At 61.6% G+C, this 22,948-nt stretch overlaps 1 protein-coding gene across 1 annotated transcript; it reads right to left on the bottom strand.

Moving 5' to 3' along the window:
- Positions 1-19,570: 19,570 nt before the first annotated feature.
- On the bottom strand, positions 19,571-22,492 carry SLC35E4 (solute carrier family 35 member E4). The gene is made up of 2 exons (XM_057410530.1): positions 21,804-22,492; positions 19,571-19,996 (listed from the first exon to the last, which is right to left on the bottom strand). The coding sequence occupies exons 1-2, from the start codon at positions 22,411-22,413 to the stop codon at positions 19,587-19,589; spliced, it is 1,020 nt and encodes a 339-aa protein (XP_057266513.1). The 5' UTR covers positions 22,414-22,492; the 3' UTR covers positions 19,571-19,586.
- Positions 22,493-22,948: the final 456 nt, after the last annotated feature.

Genomic DNA, 22,948 nt, shown 5'->3' with positions numbered 1-22,948 from the left:
ACAGCATACACAGTGCACAGCGCACAGCATAGAGTGCGCAGTGCACAGCGCACAGCGCACAGCATAGAATGCACAGTGCACAGCGCACAGCATAGAGTGCACAGCGCACAGGGCACAGCGCACAGGGCACAGCGCACAGTGCACAGCACACAGCGGACAGCATAGAGTGCACAGCGCACAGTGCACAGCGCACAGCGCTCAGCATAGAGTGCACAGCGCACAGCGCACAGCATAGAATGCACAGTGCACAGTGCACAGCGCACAGCATAGAGTGCACAGCGCACAGTGCACAGCGCACAGTGCACAGCACACAGCGGACAGCATAGAGTGCACAGCGCACAGGGCACAGCGCACAGCATAGAGTGCACAGCGCACAGTTCACAGCGCACAGCATAGAGTGCACAGCGCACAGCGCACAGCATAGAGTGCACAGCGCACAGTTCACAGCGCACAGCATAGAGTGCACAGCGCACAGGGCACAGCATAGAATGCACAGTGCACAGTGCACAGCGCACAGCATAGAGTGCACAGCGCACAGGGCACAGCGCACAGGGCACAGCGCACAGTGCACAGCACACAGTGCACAGCACACAGCGGACAGCATAGAGTGCACAGCGCACAGGGCACAGCGCACAGCATAGAGTGCACAGGGCACAGCACACAGCATAGAGTGCACAGCGCACAGCACACAGCGCACAGCACACAGCGCACAGCGCACAGCATAGAGTGCACAGCACACAGCACACAGCGGACAGCATAGAGTGCACAGCGCACAGCGCACAGCATAGAGTGCACAGTGCACAGCGCACAGCGCACAGCATAGAATGCACAGTGCACAGTGCACAGCGCACAGCATAGAGTGCACAGCGCACAGCGCACAGCATAGAGTACACAGTGCACAGTGCACACCGCACAGCATAGAGTGCACAGCGCACAGCGCACAGCGCACAGCATAGAATGCACAGTGCACAGTGCACAGCGCACAGCATAGAGTGCACAGCGCACAGGGCACAGCGCACAGTGCACAGCACACAGCGCACAGCACACAGCGGACAGCATAGAGTGCACAGCGCACAGGGCACAGCGCACAGCACACAGCGGACAGCATAGAGTGCACAGCGCACAGCGCACAGCATAGAGTGCACAGCGCACAGCGCACAGCGCACAGCATAGAGTGCGCAGTGCACAGCGCACAGCATAGAGTGCACAGCGCACAGGGCACAGCACAAGGCGGACAGCATATAGTGCGCAGCGCGCAGGGCACAGCGCACAGCATAGAGTGCACAGCGCACAGTGCACAGTGCACAGCACACAGCGGACAGCATAGAGTGCACAGCGCACAGCGCACAGCGCACAGCATAGAGTGCACAGCGCACAGTGCACAGCGCACAGCACACAGCGGACAGCATAGAGTGCACAGCGCACAGCGCACAGCGCACAGCATAGAGTGCACAGTGCACAGCGCACAGCGCACAGCATAGAATGCACAGTGCACAGTGCACAGCGCACAGCATAGAGTGCACAGTGCACAGCGCACAGCATAGAGTGCACAGCGCACAGCACACAGCATAGAGTGCACAGTGCACAGCGCACAGCGCACAGCATAGAGTGCACAGCGCACAGCGCACAGCACACAGCATAGAGTGCACAGCGCACAGGGCACAGCGCACAGCATAGAATGCACAGTACACAGTGCACAGCGCACAGCATAGAGTGCACAGCGCACAGGGCACAGCGCACAGTGCACAGCACACAGCGCACAGCACACAGCGGACAGCATAGAGTGCACAGCGCACAGGGCACAGCGCACAGCATAGAGTGCACAGCGCACAGTGCACAGCGCACAGCACACAGCGGACAGCATAGAGTGCACAGCGCACAGGGCACAGCGCACAGCATAGAGTGCGCAGTGCACAGCGCACAGCGCACAGCATAGAATGCACAGTGCACAGCGCATAGCATAGAGTGCACAGCGCACAGGGCACAGCGCACAGTGCACAGCACACAGTGCACAGCACACAGCGGACAGCATAGAGTGCACAGCGCACAGTGCACAGCGCACAGCGCACAGCGCACAGCATAGAGTGCACAGCGCACAGCGCACAGCATAGAATGCACAGTGCACAGTGCACAGCGCACAGCATAGAGTGCACAGCGCACAGTGCACAGCGCACAGTGCACAGCACACAGTGCACAGCACACAGCGGACAACATAGAGTGCACAGCGCACAGGGCACAGCGCACAGCATAGAGTGCGCAGCGCACAGTTCACAGCGCACAGCATAGAGTGCACAGCGCACAGCATAGAGTGCACAGCGCACAGGGCACAGCATAGAATGCACAGTGCACAGTGCACAGCGCACAGCATAGAGTGCACAGCGCACAGGGCACAGCGCACAGCATAGAGTGCACAGCGCACAGCACACAGCATAGAGTGCACAGCGCACAGCATAGAGTGCACAGCGCACAGCACACAGCGCACAGCACACAGCGCACAGCGCACAGCATAGAGTGCACAGCGCACAGCATAGAGTGCACAGCACACAGCGCACAGCATAGAGTGCACAGCGCACAGTGCACAGCGCACAGCATAGAGTGCACAGTGCACAGGGCACAGCGCACAGTGCACAGCACACAGCGCACAGCACACAGCGGACAGCATAGAGTGCACAGCGCACAGTGCACAGCGCACAGCACACAGCGGACAGCATAGAGTGCACAGCGCACAGCGCACAGCGCACAGCATAGAATGCACAGTGCACAGTGCACAGCGCACAGCATAGAGTGCACAGCGCACAGGGCACACACAGCATAGAGTGCACAGCGCACAGGGCACAGCATAGAATGCACAGCGCACAGTGCACAGCGCACAGCATAGAGTGCACAGCGCACAGGGCACAGCGCACAGTGCACAGCACACAGTGCACAGCACACAGCGGACAGCATAGAGTGCACAGCGCACAGGGCACAGCGCACAGCATAGAGTGCACAGCGCACAGTGCACAGCGCACAGCACACAGCGGACAGCATAGAGTGCACAGCGCACAGCGCACAGCATAGAGTGCACAGCGCACAGCACACAGCGCACAGCACACAGCGCACAGCATAGAGTGCACAGCGCACAGTGCACAGCGCACAGCACACAGGGGACAGCATAGAGTGCACAGCGCACAGCGCACAGCGCACAGCATAGAATGCACAGTGCACAGTGCACAGCGCACAGCATAGAGTGCACAGCGCACAGCGCACAGCGCACAGCGCACAGCATAGAATGCACAGTGCACAGTGCACAGCGCACAGCATAGAGTGCACAGCGCACAGCGCACAGCACACAGCATAGAGTGCACAGCGCACAGGGCACAGCGCACAGCATAGAATGCACAGTACACAGTGCACAGCGCACAGCATAGAGTGCACAGCGCACAGGGCACAGCGCACAGTGCACAGCACACAGCGCACAGCACACAGCGGACAGCACAGAGTGCACAGCGCACAGGGCACAGCGCACAGCATAGAGTGCACAGCGCACAGTGCACAGCGCACAGCACACAGCGGACAGCATAGAGTGCACAGCGCACAGCGCACAGCATAAAGTGCACAGCGCACAGCGCACAGCGCACAGCATAGAGTGCGCACTGCACAGCGCACAGCGCACAGCATAGAATGCACAGTGCACAGCGCACAACATAGAGTGCACAGCGCACAGGGCACAGCACACAGCGGACAGCATAGAGTGCACAGCGCACAGCGCACAGCATAGAGTGCACAGTGCACAGCGTACAGCGCACAGCATAGAATGCACAGTGCACAGTGCACAGCGCACAGCATAGAGTGCACAGTGCACAGTGCACAGCATAGAGTGCACAGTGCACAGCGCACAGCATAGAGTGCACAGCGCACAGCACACAGCATAGAGTGCACAGTGCACAGCGCACAGCGCACAGCATAGAATGCACAGTGCACAGTGCACAGCGCACAGCATAGAGTGCACAGCGCACAGCGCACAGCACACAGCATAGAGTGCACAGCGCACAGGGCACAGCGCACAGCATAGAATGCACAGTACACAGTGCACAGCGCACAGCATAGAGTGCACAGCGCACAGGGCACAGCGCACAGTGCACAGCACACAGCGCACAGCACAGAGCGGACAGCATAGAGTGCACAGCGCACAGGGCACAGCGCACAGCATAGAGTGCACAGCGCACAGTGCACAGCGCACAGCACACAGCGGACAGCATAGAGTGCACAGCGCACAGCGCACAGCATAGAGTGCACAGCGCACAGCGCACAGCATAGAGTGCGCAGTGCACAGCGCACAGCGCACAGCATAGAATGCACAGTGCACAGCGCACAGCATAGAGTGCACAGCGCACAGGGCACAGCGCACAGTGCACAGCACACAGTGAACAGCACACAGCGGACAGCATAGAGTGCACAGCGCACAGTGCACAGCGCACAGCGCACAGCGCACAGCATAGAGTGCAAAGCGCACAGCGCACAGCATAGAATGCACAGTGCACAGTGCACAGCGCACAGCATAGAGTGCACAGCGCACAGTGCACAGCGCACAGTGCACAGCACACAGTGCACAGCACACAGCGGACAGCATAGAGTGCACAGCGCACAGGGCACAGCGCACAGCATAGAGTGCACAGCGCACAGTTCACAGCGCACAGCATAGAGTGCACAGCGCACAGCATAGAGTGTACAGCGCACAGGGCACAGCATAGAATGCACAGTGCACAGCGCACAGGGCACAGCATAGAATGCACAGTGCACAGTGCACAGCGCACAGCATAGAGTGCACAGCGCACAGGGCACAGCGCACAGCATAGAGTGCACAGGGCACAGCACACAGCATAGAGTGCACAGCGCACAGCATAGAGTGCACAGCGCACAGCGCACAGCGCACAGCACACAGCGCACAGCGCACAGCAGACAGAGCACAGCGCACAGCATAGAGTGCACAGCACACAGCGCACAGCATAGAGTGCACAGCGCACAGTGCACAGCGCACAGCATAGAGTGCACAGTGCACAGGGCACAGCGCACAGTGCACAGCACACAGCGCACAGCACACAGCGGACAGCATAGAGTGCACAGCGCACAGTGCACAGCGCACAGCGCACAGCACACAGCATAGAGTGCACAGCGCACAGCGCACAGCGCACAGCATAGAATGCACAGTGCACAGTGCACAGCGCACAGCATAGAGTGCACAGCGCACAGGGCACAGCGTACAGCATAGAGTGCACAGCGCACAGGGCACAGCATAGAATGCACAGCGCACAGTGCACAGCGCACAGCATAGAGTGCACAGCGCACACAGGGCACAGCGCACAGTGCACAGCACACAGTGCACAGCACACAGCGGACAGCATAGAGTGCACAGCGCACAGGGCACAGCGCACAGCATAGAGTGCACAGCGCACAGTGCACAGCGCACAGCACACAGCGGACAGCATAGAGTGCACAGCGCACAGCGCACAGCATAGAGTGCACAGCGCACAGCACACAGCGCACAGCACACAGCGCACAGCATAGAGTGCACAGCGCACAGCACACAGCACACAGCATAGAGTGCACAGCGCACATCTCACAGCACACAGCGCACAGCATACAGCAGACAGCGCGCAGAGCACCGCACACAGCATACAGAGCACAGCACACAGCATACATACAGCGCATAGCACACAGCATACAGCATACAGCGCACAACGCACAGTGCACAGCATACAGCATACAGCATGCAGCACGCAGCGCACAGCGCACAGCACACAGCACACAGTACACAGCATATATACAGCATACAGCCCACAGCGCACAGCACACAGTACACAGCATACAGCGCACAGCACACAGCACAGCGCACAGCACACCCCACACAGCACACAGCACACAGCATACAGTGCACAGCACACGGCACACAGTGCACAGCACACAGCACAGTGCACAGCACACGCCACACAGCACACAGTACACAGCATACAGTGCACAGCACACGGCACACAGTGCACAGCACACAGCATACAGTGCACAGCACACGGCACACAGTGCACAGCACACAGCACAGCGCACAGCACACGCCACACAGCACACAGCACACAGCATACAGTGCACAGCACACGGCACACAGTGCACAGCACACAGCATACAGTGCACAGCACATGGCACACAGTGCACAGTACACGGCATACAGTGCACAGCACACGGCACACAGTGCACAGTACACAGCATACAGTACACAGCGCACAGCAGCTCACAGCAGCACACAGCGCACAGCGCACACAGCAGCGCACAGCATACAGTACACAGCACACGGCGCATAGGACACAGGACACAGCGTTCCCGCTGGCTGCCCAGCAATGCACCCCTGATAGCCCAAAAATAATAGGCAGGAAAACAAATTTTATCATCCCCCCCCCCCAAAAATAATAGGCAGGAAAACAAATTTTATCATCCCCCCCCCCCGAGGTCACGTTCGTGCGGACCCCATCCAGTGGCGACAGAGCAGAGCCGGGGCAGGGGCAGCGTGAGGGAGCCGGTGAGCAGGAGCCCTGGGGCAGTGCCACAGAGCCCGGGGAAGGGCCCGGCGGCTGCTGGGAGGATGGAGTCCTCCGGGGGAATCGGCAGCAGAAGCACACACAGCAGCCGCGGGGCACGGCACGGCCTCCGTGGGCTGGGAAAGAGCCTCAAGCTCATCCAGTCCAACCGTTCCCAGCAGTGCCAAGGCCACCACTGCCCCACGGCACTGAGGCCTCGTCTCCATGGGGTGTGAACACTTGCAGGGACGGTGACTGCAGCCCTGCCCTGGGCAGCCTGTTCCAATGCCTGAGCACCCTCTGGGGCAGGAATTGTTCCTCAGCTCCATCTAAACCTGCCCTGGGGCAGCTTGAGGCCGTTTCCTCTTGTCCCATCCCTTGTTCCTTGGGAGCAGAGCCCAGCCCCTCCTGGCTCCATCCTATGGCCTGGAGATGGGACCAGCTGCCTGTGCCCCACGGCCTGCTCAAAGAGACAGGCTGGTCCTTGGGACATCCAGGGAGAGAGGACGGAAAGGTTGGAGCTGTGGGTCCCATCCAGACCTCCTCTAAAGCAGGGAAGAGCTGTGGAGTGGTGCTGCTCCTTCCTGGACTTGGGTAACTGCTTACATCCTGGCTCTGCAGGCGGAGACGGAGGTGACGGCAGTGCTCAGAGCAGCCTGACTGGTCCTGCAGCTTCACCCACCGCTCCCAGCCAGCAGCAGCTCCTCTGCCCGGGAGGCAGCCAGGTCCATGAGGGAGCTGCGTGACACATCCCTGAACCTGCGTCAATCCCACCTCATCCAGGATGCAGGAAACTCAGATCCATCCTGGAACAATTGGCTGCATGTGAACCCACCACACTGCATCACTGCCGGAGCCAGAGGTGCCCGAGGATCCCAACCACGTGTGCAGGGGAGAGCTGGGAGACACTGGGTGCAGGCACATCCCTGTATCCATGCCTGAGCTGACACATGAGCGCCTGTTGAGTGACCACCCGAACACCAGAGACCTCCCTGGCCCCATCTGGGCTTTCTCCCAGCATTGAACCTCTCACCAGAGCTGCATCCATCTCAACTGCAGCAATGGGAAGCAAAGCTCAGCATGTGGGTGCTTGGAAGGCCGCGATCCACCCCAAACAAATCTCCTGTTCCTGCTGCCCCCCGCCCCTGTGTGGGGCAAGGGAAGGGGCAGCGGGGGTGGGGGGGGTGGATTGTGCCAGTTAAAACTGACACTGAAATGATGACAAAAAGCACAAACGATGCCTGCTGCATGGAGCCCTGCATCGTGCTCCACCTGGGGCTCCACATCCACACCAAGCCCCAGGGGAGCCTGTGCCACCCACTGAGCCCTGACCATGGAGCTCACCCATTGCCCTGTCTTGCTGTCAGTGGGGTGATGTGTCCCAGATCCCTAGTGTGAGCAGGAGGGAAGGAGCCTGCACTTCCCCTGGAGCCTGTCAGAAAGGCTCGGGCAGCGCTCTGGGAACATCACTGAACATCACATCAGTGCCTTTTCCCAGTGCTTATTCCAGGCAGAGGGAGAGGGAACACAGCATCACCACTGCACCATGCGGGGTCATCTGTGACCTGCATCCCCTGGTTCCCTCACCAGCTGATTCAGGGTTGACTGTAGCTCAGTTAAAGCATGACAGAGCTTCCCAAGCACCACTTTGGGAGCAGTAGTTCCTGTTTCTGTGGTGGCCCCAGGGGAGGTGGGCCCAGCGTGCTCCTTGGCTGTGCATGGGTCAGGAGAGTCATCGTGGCGAGGGCACCATTGGATGAAGTGGTGGAGCTGCTTGTCCAGGGAACCAGAGACCTGCCCAGCTCCGGGGGAATTTAAACTGAAAGCTCATGGTGAGACGTGGTGATTTCAGCACCCGGTGCTGCTGGAAGCCATGCACTAACACTTTGCTTCTCGGGCTGGTCCCTGCCAGCCTCCTGCAGCTGTGGATGACAATAATGATGCAGCATGCACATAAGGGAAGCCCAGGGAAGCTGTGGGGCTGGTCTCAGGACTGGCATTCGGGAGCTGCTGTTTCTTTTCAGCTGCACGTTCATCTCAGGGCTTTACAAAGCTTGCCCCAGGTCAGCACAAGCTCCTGTGATGCAGCACAGTGAACACACACCATTAACATCATATCCGTGGTCCGAGCCTGAGCACATGGGCAGGCAGAGGGGCTGCCTCTAAGCCAAATGCATGTGTTGAGGCTGAAGCACACAGCACGCACCTCATGTCACACTGCGCTGGGTCCTGCCTTGTGGGGCTGCCCTCAGGTCACCTGCATGGGGTCTGTCACTGCCCAGGTCACCTGCATGGGGTCTGTCACAGCCATCACCTGCATGGGGTCTGTCACTGCCGTCACCTGCATGGGGTCTGTCACTGCCGTCACCAGCATGGGGTCTGTCACTGCCATCACCTGCATGGGGTCTGTCACTGCCGTCACCAGCATGGGGTCTGTCACTGCTGTCACCTGCATGGGGTCTGTCACTGCCGTCACCTGCATGGGGTCTGTCACTGCTGTCACCTGCATGGGGTCTGTCACTGCTGTCACCTGCATGGGGTCTGTCACTGCCCCAGGGCAGCTGCAGCGCTGTGTACAGTGTGCAGGGCCTGGCACGGATCAGCTCCTCCTCTCCTTGGAGCCTCCTGGGTGAGGACAGAGCCCAGATCCTGCTCCTACCCACGGACACCAGAGCCGCAGGGAGGGGAGGGTGGGTGATGTCAGTGCTGGGCCTGGGCTGCTCTGGGAATTCACCCAGCCCTGGATGGCACCGGCCCTGCGGCTCCGGCTTCCACTGCTCCCCTGGGGAAGCAGCAGCGCTATCCCCCTGCTCCCCGCACTGCCTTTTGAGGTGAGGAGCGCTGTGCTGACACAGCTCCGTGTCTGAAAACACAGCCCCCCCCCCCCCCCAGCCTGTCCCTCCTGGAGCGCTCTGTCAGTCACTGGAAGGGATGAGGAGCCCCTCCACAGTGGACCAGCAGAGCTGGGGAGCTCCCGAGCAAGCCACCATTGCCTTCACCTCCACCCTACCTAAAGAGAGAAACCAGGGCTCCTGCAGCGGGGAGTCTGCTGAAGAGCCAAGCGCCGTGGGGTTGGTTCTGTGAGCGCTGAGCAAGCACACTTCAAAAGGGGAGGACGGGAGGTGCCTGAGAGCGCCGGGATGGCAGCGGGATGGAGGGGGCCCTGGCTCAGGCAGCAGCACCCTCTGCAGTCAGCTGTGGGCAGCGATGGGATCAGCTCCGAGAGGTAAACCTGCCTGGGGGGGCTGAGGACACGGAGAGAGATCAGCGTGGCTGTGACCCTCATCCGCCGGCCTCGCTAACCCAGCTGTGCGCTGTGAGCTTCGCACAGAGCAGCACTGTGAGACGCAGCCCCACAGCCCCTCTGCTTCCATGGCTGGAGGGGAGGACAGCCACTGCTCCCCACACCACCTGGGGGTCCACACAGGGTGGGGGCTGTTTGGGAGATGGATGAATGCATGGAGGGAGGGAGGGATGATGGATGGATGGATGGATGGATGGAGGGATGGACGGAGGGAGGGAGGGATGGATGCATGGATGGATGGAGGGATGGATGGAGGGATGGACGGAGGGAGGGAGGGATGGATGCATGGATGAATGGATGTATGGAGGGAGGGAGGGATGCATGGACGGATGGAGGGATGGATGCATGGAGGGAAGGAGGGAGGGAGGGCTGGCTGGCTGGCTGGCTGGAGGGATGGAGCTGTTACCACGGCAAAAGGGAGGAGGTTGGTGGACGGGGGACAAAGCAGAGGACTCTGAAATCATGAAGTGGGCACTAATCAGTCACTGCTGCTCATAGCACCAGAAGTGGGCACACAGTGGATTTATTCCGGTAGCAGGTTTACAACAAGCTAAAGGGACATTTTCACACTACATTATTGAGCACTGAGAGTCGCTGATCCGGGATGCTGCACAGGCCAAGCACATACAGGAGAATCCAACAGCCCTGGAGGCTGCTGAGAGCTGGAAGGCAGAGAGATGGGTGGCAGGAGCCTGGGTGTGCTTTGGGTGACACATCCCCCAGGGACAGAGCCAAGAGCTCCAGGCAGTGCTCAAACAGCTCAAGTGTTGCGTGGTAACATGCAGTTGTCACCAAACCTGGGAGCTCTCACTTGTTTGAAACCAGCTCTTTCCTAACAGCATCCTCCCACAAGGAAACCCCTGGGTGACAGCAGCACAGGTCACAGCTGGGTGACAGCAGCACAGGTCACAGCTGGGTGACACCAGCACAGGTCACCCCCGGGTGACGCCTCCAGGCTCCTCTCTGAGCACTCGTGGCATTATTTGTGTGTTGGCATTTCCTTGCTTTCCACCTCAGTCACCTCTTCCTGCATGCCAGTGCTGCCCGAGCCACGGGATGTAGGTAGCCACCAGCCTGTCACTGGTGCCAGCATGGCCCAAGATGTTTCCAAGCCCGACTTTCTCAGCCTGTCTTTGTATTGGAGGTGCTCAAGCCCCTGATCATCCCCATGGCCTCCTCTGCACTCACTCCAACAGCTCCACGTCCCTCTTGTGCTGCTGCCCCAGAGCTGGATCAGGACTGCAGGGGGGTCTCCCCAGAGCACAGCAGAGGGGCAGGATCCCCTCCCTGAGCTGCTGCTCACGCTCTGGGCGTGCAGCCCAGCACACGGGGGGGTTCTGGGCTCAAGCACTCACTAAAGCTGGGTCATGGGGAGCTTCTCATTGACCAGCACCCCAAGTCCTTCTCAGGCTGCTCTGAATCACTGCTCCACCCGACCTGGAGCTTATCAGCTTTATTGCAAGCAGAACAGGTTTCTGCTGTTACGAAGCCCAGCACTGAACTGGGCTGACAACCAGGCGCCTCCAGAAACCAGAGCTCCTCCCTCAGTGCCAGGTTTGTAAGAACAAGTGGGACGGACGCTTGTCAGGGACAGTCAGAATGCACTCTCTGAGGCGGGGGTGGATGGTGTCAGGGTCTGCAGCTCCACGCTCCTGCACTCAGCTGGATCTCAGGGCTTGCTCTGTATGTCTGGTTGGGAAAAGAAGAAAGTTGACCAGTTCTGCTTGCCTACAGCCACCATCTCCACTTACCCCCTTCACTGCCTTCAATACCCCTTTCCTTGCTGTTTTTTCTCCTAAGTTGCTGAAGTCACTGATCCTTCTTTTTCCCCAACAGTGGATTCATTTACCCTCCCTGAGCCTCTGGTAACATCCCTGGAAATCCAACCAGCCATGAAACACGTTGTTAGGCTCCTCTCTAAAAGCACAAGGAAAAGCTCTATCCCTTTCCCATCCCTGTTCTGTTCCCTCAAAGGACACCAGGCCTTGGAAGAGGTATTTTACTCCTGCTCCCTGAGCTGTCCCCAGCCCATGGCCCTTTAACCACAGCAGCCCTTGCATTCAAACGGGCAGCAGCAGCAGAGGGAAGGACCGCGCTGCTTTACTGCTGGGACAGGACCGAGCTTTGGCTTCCTACAGGAGCAGCTGAGCGTTGCTGTGTGCTGGCAGGCCGCGGGCCGGAGCCTGCAGGAGGAGCTCTCCAGGCGCCTGTCTCGGTCCCTTTTCCATCAGTGGGAGCTGCGTGTTCCGAGGGTGCTGCTCCATCCCCAGCCCGAGGGGCCGCCGCCTGCCCGCTCCTGCGGCTCAGCACTTCCAGTGACTTCTCAAACCTCTGCGTTGCCTTCCTCCTGCGCTCCAGCCTCCGCTCCTGCTGCTTCACGAACTGCTGCTGGAGCTGCTCGTGGAAACGCTCCGTCTTCCTTTTGGCCTCTTCAAAGTGCTTTGCCTTTGTGCAAGCAAATGCAAGATCTTCCAGTCAGCATCCCAACCATGCAAGAAAGAGTTCCAAGGGGATGCTCGTCTTTGGGAAGAGGGACATCCCGCCACATCCCTCACTGTGCTCAAGGTGGCCTCCAAGCTCAGACATGCCTAAGTATAACTTGCTCTGAAGAGCACTCAAACCATGCTGCCTCTGACTGCAATTCACATTGTGCCGCTGCAAGAAGCAGGTCTGGGGGACAGAACCATCACTCCCTGGCATTCTTCCTTCTCAAACCAGCCTCTCACACTGGTAACAAAAGGGCCGTGTTATCAGGCTGGCCAAGGCCAGCGTGGTCACCGGTTGAGTGGGCTCTCAACCCGCACTTACAGGGCAGATGAGCCTCACATCACCCGCACTACACAGGCTGGTTGTAGCCCAGAGCTAATTCACCAGTGTCTGCACTGCCTTGAACCCAGCATCATGAACACCGGCAGGCAGCCGGGAGGATCTCCTGAGCACACCCTGCCTGGAGGTTACCATCAGCCCTTGGAGTTGAGGGCTCAGGGAACACCCAGCCAAGGAGAAGGCGCTGTCATCCCTGTGAGCAGGAGCAAACCTCCAGTCAGGAGCTCTTGGTCACTGGTTCATGTCTCAAGGACAGATTTTAGCAAGAGACACAGGGAATCGAAACCATCAGACGTTCATTTCGGTGTTCGACTCTACCTGGCACATTCCCACAGGGGAGCCTATCTCATCTGCCATTGCTAATGAACCTGGTCCTGCTGGACCCAAAGAGGGAAGCTCTAAAGAGGGGCTCAGGCTGCTAAATGTTGTTAAACCTTTGCCGGGAGCCCACATGTCAGCACCTCACCCCTTCCTAGTACTTAACCCTCGGTCTCCCTACACAGGAACAAATCTAAGTCAGGTTAAGTCTGTAGCTTATGGCTCCAGACCCCAGCTCACTGGCAGGTAGGATGGGGCAGCAGCATTGCATCCTGAGGTCAGGCTGGAGGAGCAACCTTCCACACCAAAGGCAGCCCAGGAGCCTAGAGCTGCCTCCCCTGACCATTTGCCTCCTACACCCCTGAAGAGATCCTCGGCACCCACATCCTCATCCATCAGGCTGGAGGCCAAAGGGCTGAGGACCTCACCCATGGTTTAAGGACTCCAAGGCACAAACCCTTCCCTTGTGCTGACGGTGACCATGAACCTCATCCCAGGGCCCTGCAGGCAGTGGTGGCCTCACCTTCTTCTGCAGGAGCAGCAGAGTATGGCTGCTGCTGGAGCTGGACACCTGGCTCCTGAACCAGGCGCTGTCCTGCTCGAGGTCCAAGTCTGCAAAGCTGCTCCAAGGGAGAGGGGGCTTCGTGTCACACAGAGCAGGGTGCAGGGGTGCTCAGCAGGACCCCTCTTCCCATAGACCCAGAGGCGTGAGAGTGCCCATGCCCCACGTGAGGGACCCCTATCCCCATGTGAGAGTGCCCATGCCCATGTGACGGACCCCCATCCCCATGTGAGGGTCCCCCATCCCCACGTGAGGATGCCCATGCCCATGTGAGGATGCCCATGCCCATGTGACAGACCCCCATCCCTATGTGAGGGTGCCCATCCCCATGTGAGGGTGCCCCATCCCCATGTGAGGATGCCCATCCCCATGTGAGGATGCCCATGCCCATGTGAGGATGCCCATGCCCATGTGACGGACCCCCATCCCTATGTGAGGGTGCCCATCCCCATGTGAGGGTGCCCCATCCCCATGTGAGGGTCCCCCATCCCCATATGAGGGTCCCCCACCCCCATGTGAGGGTCCCCCATCCCCATATGAGGGTCCCCCACCCCCATGTGAGGGTCCCCCATCCCCATATGAGGGACCCCCATCCCCACATGGACACACGAGGTACCCAAGCCCTCACCGGGCCCCCCCAGGCTGCCGGCTCTGTGGCGGTGGGAAGAAGGTGATGCGAGGCCGCGCTCTGTCCTGCTCCGCCATGGCCCCGAGTGCTCTCTGCTGTGCTGGTTGCCATGGGAGGCCCCCAACACTCCCTGGTGCCCTGGCGCTCCCAGGCAGCGGAGCCTGGACTGACCCCTCTTGTCCCATCACCCAGCCCAGAGCCAGCTCTGGCAGCAGCTCTGCACCCGGTGAGCATCAGGACCCGCAGCGACAGGACAAGGTGATGGGTTTGAACTGAAACAGGGGAGGTTCAGGTTGGCTCTGAGGCAGAAGCTCTTCCCTGTGAGGGTGCTGAGGCGCTGGCACAGGGTGCCCAGAGAAGCTGTGGCTGCCCCATCCCTGGCAGTGTTCAAGGCCAGGTTGGACACAGGGGCTTGGAGCAAGCTGCTCTAGTGGAAAGGGTCCTTGCCCGTGGCAGGGGTTGGAGCTGGAGGAGCTTTAAGGTCCCTTCCAACCCAAACCAGGCTGGATTCTGTGATCTGTGCCAGGGGTGATTCTCCCTGTTCATGAAGTAAGAGCAGTACTGCTGCTCAGAGTACAAAGGAGCTGTTGTGGCCCCTTGGCAAGGCACCAAGGAAAAGTCAACAGCAGTTTTCCAGACCCGAGCCAGAGCATTAAAACTAAACTTATCCGAGGGGGCTGGAGCAGGGAATCTGTGCTCTGAACCCAAAGGATCTGCGGTACCACCAGGGAGGTGACTGGAGATAGAATCAGCACAGTTTAAGCTGTGAAGTTGGTTTTCACGTGTTCTTTGTCTCAGGGCATTGAGGGAGCCCCTGAAGCAGTCCCGTGCTGGGACAGGGTTGTTTTATCCCAGCACAAGCTGTGCTAGCACAGGGCAGGAGCGGGCTGTGAGTCAGGATGATTGGAGCGTTACCAGGGCTTGTTTTTCCTAACTGGGATGTGACTCCAGGTTTTGAGACAGCAGCTCCAAGCCCAGTCATCTGCTGCATTCCAGAGAGGGCAGGAAGAGACTCCAGCATCCACGGTCATGGAACCATGGAGTCATGGAATGGTTTAGTGGGAAGGGACCTTGCAGCTCCTCCAGCTCCAACCCCTGCCATGGGCAGGGACCCCTTCCACTGGAGCAGCTTGCTCCAAGCCCCTGTGTCCAACCTGGCCTTGAACACTGCCAGGGATGGGGCAGCCACAGCTTCTCTGGGCACCCTGTGCCAGTGGCACAGCTCTTTATCCCTCCGATACCGCAGTGACTGGAGCTCAGACAGAGCCTGGGCCACCAGAGCATGGGCAGAAGTGAGCCCTAAGATCTGAGCCTGTAGAAGCTCTGCCTTTCTGGAGGATGTGCGCATCCCGTGCTCCTGCTCAACAGAAGGATAAACGATGTGGGATGCAGGTTCCCGCAGGATACACCGCTGCCCTCGGCGCGGGGCACCCTGGGCTGGCCTGAGTGGGGTTTGTGTGTGCAGGGGCTGGGCTGGCTCTGGGGTTCTTTGCTTTCAGTGTTAGGCAGTTGTGCCCTGGGGCACTGGAGCAGAGCAGTGAGCGGGTGCCAGGCAGGGCGAGCAGGGAAGGCAGCAGCAACCCCAGGCTGGCAGGGGGGGGTCACAGCACTTCTGGAGGCGCTGAAGCAGAGGAGGGGCTGCAGGGGCCTGAAGGGTCTCCCTGTCCATCCCCTGGCCTCCAGCGGGGCTTGGGCTGTGTCCATCCCCCTCAGGTCCCACTCTGCACCGCTGGCCATAGCACCCTTCACGTTGTCCGGCCTTGGGCCTCACTGTCCTGCCACAGGGATGCATTTTCCTTCAGGTCTACCCTAAAAAAAGGTTTTTCCATGGTTTCAGCTCCGGAGCCGGGTGGTCCCCGGCACCGTGTGAGGACGGTGACGTGGTGGTGTCAGACCACAGCCCGCATGTGAGGGAAGGTGTCACTTGCTGCCTTTGGCTCCCAACTTAGCAAGTGCTGGTCCTGCTGCAGCTCTGAGCCTCCCGACATCCCTAGGGCAGCAGCTAATCCCCTGTCCTGAAACACAGATAATGTGAGCGCAGTAAAGCCACCCTGATGTCCCATCCCCTGCATGGGGACACACTGCTCCTCCAGCAAGGGCAGCAGCTCCCAGCTCCCACAGTGCTCCATCACTGCCTCACAGGAGCATTGCAGCAGCAGTTTAACAGCAGATCCAGAAGAAACTTCCCTCATAACAACACCATCCCGTCAGACACACATCCCGTTCTCCCACCTGGAGCTCCTCGCCACCAGCACCTCCAGCACGGTGGGATCAAGCACATGGGGGTGCCACCCATCCCCACTGCTGCTGCATTCACGTGCCCATGCGGGGCCGTCCCCATCCTTCCCTGCCTCAGGGTCTGCTCCCCAGGAAGGTGGCTTCTGCGATGCCACCAGACCTGGCACGTGGGCACTGTGCCTGCGGGAAGCCTGATCCTTCCCAAGGCCGGAGCATTGGGATGCCACCGGGCTGAGGTCATGGCCTGAAATACCCATGAGAGGGCCACAGCTCCAGGCCAGCACCTTCATGGGCAGCACCACAGCCCCCAGCCCAGCTCCAGCCCCCAGCCCGCACAGGGACCTGGCCACATCCTTGGAGCGGTGGGCATGGAAACCAGGGCCAGCAAAGCCCAGCTGAGCAACCGCCCCCAGTGGAAGGGGTCCCTGCCCATGGCAGGGGTTGGGGCTGGAGGAGCTTTAAGGTCCCTTCAACCCCAACCAGGCTCGGTTCCATGCAGGCAGGATCTGGGCAGACCCTGGTGCCAGCAGATGGGTCAGGGGCCGGGATGGGCATTCCCCGGGGAAGGGATCCGTGCCCACAGGCCGGTCCTGCTCCTCCCGTCCCTTGGCAAGGACAGCGCAGGTCTGGGGTCCCGGAATGTCCTGGGAGGGGTTTCCCCAGACCCATCCCTGCAGACACCCTGGGAGCGGCCTTTGGAGGGGAACTGGGAAACAAAAGCGACTCCCAACGCCGCCCGCTATGGAGCAGCCCCTGCAGTGGGAGCCTGAGCGCCCGCAGGCTCACGGCCCTCGGCGTGCGCTGGGGAAGGAGCCGCTCCTGGGACCCTTTGGGAAGTGCCCGGGGCCCCAGCGCGCTGATGGGTGCAGCGCAGTCACTGCTCGGGAATGGGGAGGGAGCAGCGGCTCTGCCTGCGGGTGCTGCTCGCCGGGACCGGGCAGGGCCACGCTGCGGGCACCACCCGGGCACCGGGTGCGGGTCCCAGGGCCCCGCGCTGCAGCACGGAGACGGCACCGGCCCTGGTGGGAGCAGCAGCGCCGGGAGCTGGGGCACCCGGGGGCTCCTGGGCCTCCGCCCGCTCCTGCACCGCGGGTTCAGAGAGCCACAGCCTGGGATGGGTGGGAGGGACCTTAAAGCTCCTCCAGCTCCAACCCCTGCCACGGGCAGGGACCCCTTCCACTGGAGCAGCTTGCTCCAAGCCCCTGTGTCCAACCTGGCCTTGAACACTGCCAGAGATGGGGCAGCCACAGCTTCTCTGCACCCTCCTCCCTGCCCCACCCGGGAATGACCCAGGAGCCGGGGCGGAGCACGACAAAAATAGAGCTTTATTTTGGGACAAGTGCAACCAGAGCCGGGCCCTTCGCCCGCCGCGGTGCCGGCGCCGCTGAACCCGTGCTGGGACGTCCCTTTGCTGTCCCGGAGCGATGCGAGAGGGTCCGAGCCGTCCCCGTGCCCTTTGCTGGGCTCTGGCCCTGCCGCTCTGCTGCTCCAGCCTCGGCAAGCCGGGAACGGTGGGGCTGGAGCTGGGGTGGCCGCAGGACACGGGGGGGACGAGGACAAGGGGGGACACGGACCTGGCCCTGGCACTTGTTCAGCCACGAGAACCGCGTGTGCACTGCCCCGGGTGTACCCCAGCCAGCAGAGCAGTCACACACACGTGTGCACACAGACACACATGTGCACACAGACGTACATGTGCACACATACATGTGCACACACACGCGTGCACACACATACATGTGCACACAGACACATGTGCACACACAGACATACACGTGTGCACACATACATGTGCACACATACATGTGCACACACAGACATACACCTGTGCACACAGACATACATGTGTGGGCACACACTGCGCTGTGATAGCATCCAGATGCATGGAGCCGTGTATCCACAGCCGTGTCCCCAGGTGTGCCCAGCCTGGGGACACACATGTAGAGCCATGGCACACACATGTAGGTACGTGCCAGCAGTACCTGTCACACACAGGTCTGTGCAGAGCTGGGTACATGTGGAGGTGCATCTGCACACACAGCTCCTGTGCACACCAACACACACATGTTCCGTGCACATGTTCTCTGCACACGCAGCAACACACACACACAACACCCGTGCACACAGACACGTTCCTATGTACAGAGCCCACATGAGACCTGCTGGAACACACAGAGCTGCACAGCAGCACGTGTGCCCCAGGCACGCACGGCAGCACACAGAGCCTGTGCACGCAGAGCTCTGCACGGGTCCCCTCGCACACCAGAGCTGTGTACATCAACACACGTGTGGGCAGGGCTGAGCACACCAAGACACGCGCACGCGGTGCTGCGCACACGAGCACACACGTGTGCAGTGCCGCGCACACCAGCACATGTGCACACAGCGCTGAGCATCTCAGCAAACCCATGTGCACAGCTCTGTGCACATGCAGAGCCCTGCGACCCAGCAGACACGCTGCACACAGAGCTGTGCACGGCAGCACACACGTGCAGTGCCGCGCGCACCAGCACACCCAGCTCTGTGCACACCAGCAAACACGTGTACACACAGTACTGTGATGTGCACAGGGCCACGCACACCATCAGATGTGTTCACACAGACCTGTGCGCACCAGCACTGCTCTGTGCACAGCACCATGCACCTCGGCACATCCATGTGCACACAGAGCTGTGCGCACCAGCACACCCATCACTGTGCATGCCAGCACACACATGTGCACACACTGTGCACACCAGACATGTTCACACATCACACCCGAGTGCATGCACATCATGGTGAGCTCAGCACACCCAATTGCACACCAGCACACACCAGCACACACACACCGTGCACACCAGATGTGTTCACACATCACACCCATGTGCACACACATCATGGTGAGCTCAGCACACCCACGTGCACACATCACTGTGCGCCCCAGCACACACACACCATGCACACCAGACGTGTTCACACATCACACCCGAGTGCACAGCCATCACGGTGAGCTCAGCACACCCATGTGCACACATCACTGTGCACACCAGCACACACACACCGTGCACACCAGACGTGTTCACACATCACACCCGAGTGCACAGCCGTCACGGTGAGCTCAGCACACCCGCATGCGCTGCACCGTCACCACCATGGCTCCCGAGCCCGGCTCCGCGCTGTCCCTCCTCATGGCTGTGGTGCCCGGGCCCAGCGCCCCACGAGGAGCCGGGGCTGGTGGAGCAGGAGCAGCCCGGCCAGCGCCAGCGCGGTGCCCGCGTAGCTCAGCCCGCTCAGGCGGGTGCCGAACACGAGGCGCGACAGCAGCAGGTTCCCCACCACGGTGACGCTGCCCAGCACGTGCACGGTGAGCGCGGAGGTGAGGGCCAGGACGCGCGACGTGGCCAGGTTGTAGAGCACGGAGCCCAGGCAGCTGAGCAGCACCCAGCCCCACAGGGTGCTGTCGTAGTGCAGGACCCCGTCCCAGGAGGGCCCCACTTCCAGCACCACCGCAGCCCCCAGGAGCAGGCAGAAGCTGGGCAGGGACGTCAGGCAGAGCAGGGAGAGCGCATCCAGCCGGTCCTCCTGCAGCAGGACACCTGTGGGGACACGGGACAGTCAGTGGGGATGGCCCCCAGGGAACACCTGCACCCAGAGGGGCACCCACCAGCATGAGCCCTCGTGCCCAGAGCCCAAATCACAGAACCAACCAGGCTGGAAAAGCCCTTTAAGCTCTCCCAGTCCAACCCTTCCCAGCAGTGCCAAGGCCACCACAGCCCCATGGCACTGAGGCCTCGTCTCCACGGGGTGTGAACACTTGCAGGGACGGTGACTGCAGCCCTGCCCTGGGCAGCCTGTTCCAATGCCTGAGCACCCTCTGGGGCAGGAATTGTTCCTCAGCTCCATCTAAACCTGCCCTGGTGCAGCTTGAGGCCGTTTCCTCTTGTCCCATCCCTTGTTCCTTGGGAGCAGAGCCCAGCCCCTCCTGGCTCCATCCTCCTCTCAGGCAGTTGTAGGGAGCCATCAGGTCCCCCCTGAGCCTTCTCCACACTGAACCCCCCAGGTCCCTCAGCCCTTCCCCATCACACTTGGGCTCCAGGCCCTGCACCAGCTCCAGTGCCCTTCTCTGGCCCCGCTCCAGCACCTCAATGCCTCTTGTGAGAGGCTCAGAGCTGAACACAGTCACTAGGAAGGCGGAAATGGGGAACTGGGGGTGCCCTGGGTCAGGGGATGCCCCAGGAGCAGGATGGATGGAGTCGTTTCCTGGTCCTGTTCTGCAGTTTCCATGCCCATCTCCTCATCCTGCACCACTCCCGGGCACTGTCCCCCCTCTCTGGGTCACCCGAGGACAGCAGGCACAGCCAGGGGGCCTGCACAGGGAGGCACATGTTGTGTACCCAGTGCCACTCACCATGTCCCAGGTGGGTGCTGAGGGAGCCCATGGATGGGACTGGGCGGTTTGGGTGTTCCAACACTATGGCACTGCCACCCCTCAGGGCCCCAGGACATGGGGCAGTGTCACTGGGAGCCAGCCACAGGGACACCAGCACATTTGTCACCAACAAAGCAGGGTCACACCAGGTCATGGCACCATGCTGGGAGCAGCTGGTGGGTGTGGGTGTGGGTGACACTGGGGTGACATCAGGGACAGGGTGGTACTAGAGTGACACAGGGTGATCACCGGAGTGATGCCAGGGATAGGGTGGGCAAGGGTGGCACTGGGGTGGCACCAGGAACAGGGTGGGCAGCGAGTGATGCCAGGGCCAGGAATGCAATTGATGGCCCTGGAATTGGGGTGGGACTAGGGCTAAAGTAGCATCAGGAGCCAAAGTGCCCGAGGGTTGGGGTGGCACTGGTGCCAGGGAGCAGCACCAGCAGCAGGGTGGTGCTGGGTGCCACCAGCACTCCTGTGCCCTGAGGGCTGTGATGGGGAGGGCATGCGGGCAGGGCAGGGGACAGGCAGGACAGGGGACAGGCAGCACACGGGGCGGGCAGGACAGGGGACAGGCAGCACACGGGGTGGGCAGGGCAGGGGACAGACAGGGCAGGGGACAGGCAGGACAGGGGACAGGCAGCACACGGGGCTGGCAGGGCAGGGGACGGGCAGGGCAGGGGACAGGCAGGACGGGGCGGGCAGGACAGGGGACAGGCAGCACACGGGGTGGGCAGGGCAGGGGACAGGCAGCACACGGGGCGGGCACAGGCAGAGCACACGGGGACAGGCAGCACACGGGGCGGGCAGGACAGGGGACAGGCAGCACACGGGGTGGGCAGGGCAGGGGACAGGCAGAGCAGGGGACAGGCAGCACACGGGGTGGGCAGGGGACAGGCAGCACACGGGGCGGGCAGGACACGGGGCGGGCAGAGCAGGGGACAGGCAGGACGGGGCGGAGGAGCGGCACTTACTCTGCTGGATGGACTTGAGGGCGCGGAGCACGGCAGCAGCCAGCAGGAAGCCGCAGCCGGGCTGGTGGCCGCTGGCGATGGCGCAGGCGGCCCCGGCGCACACGGGCCCCATGGCCACGTACTGCAGCGGGTGGTGCCGCCGGCGCCCCAGCACCCGCGACAGCAGCAGCGTCACCAGCGGCGTGGTGACGGCCACCGCCTGCGCCACGTCCAGCGGCACGGAGCTCAGGCCCAGGTTGCCCATGGCCACGCTGGTGCAGAAGGTGATGCTGAGCAGGTAGATCCTGGCGCGGTGCCGCGGGGCCGGTGGGGCCAGCCCCCGCGCCCAGCCCAGCGCCTGCCCCACGGCCGCCCCCGACAGCATGTGCAGAGCCGACAGCAGCAGCGGGTACCGGAACCCGTGCGCCGAGAAGATCCATTTGTTGAGGCCGGCCATGGTGGTGCCGGTGCCCAGCCAGGCCAGCACCGTCAGGGTCAGCGGCACCGACGGCCACGGCGGGGCCCGACCGCCCTGCGCCTGCCCCGGGTCCGGCTTCCAGGGCCGGCGGCTGCCCTCGGCGGTGGTTGGCATCATCGCTGCCTCATCGCCGCGCCGGGACCGCGGGCACATGGGCACCGGCTCCGCTCCCCGCCGCTGCCACCCTGCGCTCTGCCCCGTCCTCCCGCGCCGAGCTCGGCCGCCGGTGGTGCTGGTGCTGCCGGTGGCGGTGCCGGATCCGCCCGGTGCCCGCTGTCAGGGCTCAGCCGCGGGGCGCTGCTGCCATGTGCGAGGGTGGCGACGCCAGCGGCGAGCGGAAAGTTTGGTGATGGCGGGAGGGAGGGAGCGGCCGCGGGGAGGCAGGGAGGCTCCTCCCCGGCTCCGCGTCAGCGCCGCCCGGGCGGGGGCACCGGCTCCGCGTCAGAGCCCCCGGGGGGACACCGCGACCCCGACCCGCAGCGCCCGGCACCGCCTCCAGGGGCTGGGGCTGGGTTAAAGCCCTGGAGCAGGGCTGGGATGCACCCAGGAGGCGGCACCGCGGCCACCGCGGGGCCCGAACGCTTGGGGTTGGAGGGCGCCCAACGCGGCCCGCCCAGAGAATGGCCCCGGCTGTGACTCACGGGGGATGTGCTCCGGCTCAGGCTGCCCAGACCCGGCCGCTTTGGGC

This window comes from Pezoporus wallicus, unplaced genomic scaffold (assembly GCF_028554395.1).
Source record: "Pezoporus wallicus isolate ANWC-B61680 ecotype Strahan unplaced genomic scaffold, APGP_CSIRO_Pwel_v1 contig_8226, whole genome shotgun sequence".
Classification (NCBI taxonomy): domain Eukaryota; kingdom Metazoa; phylum Chordata; class Aves; order Psittaciformes; family Psittacidae; genus Pezoporus; species Pezoporus wallicus.
Note: the sequence above shows the minus strand (reverse complement) of the source record. Positions and strands in the feature narration are given on the sequence as shown.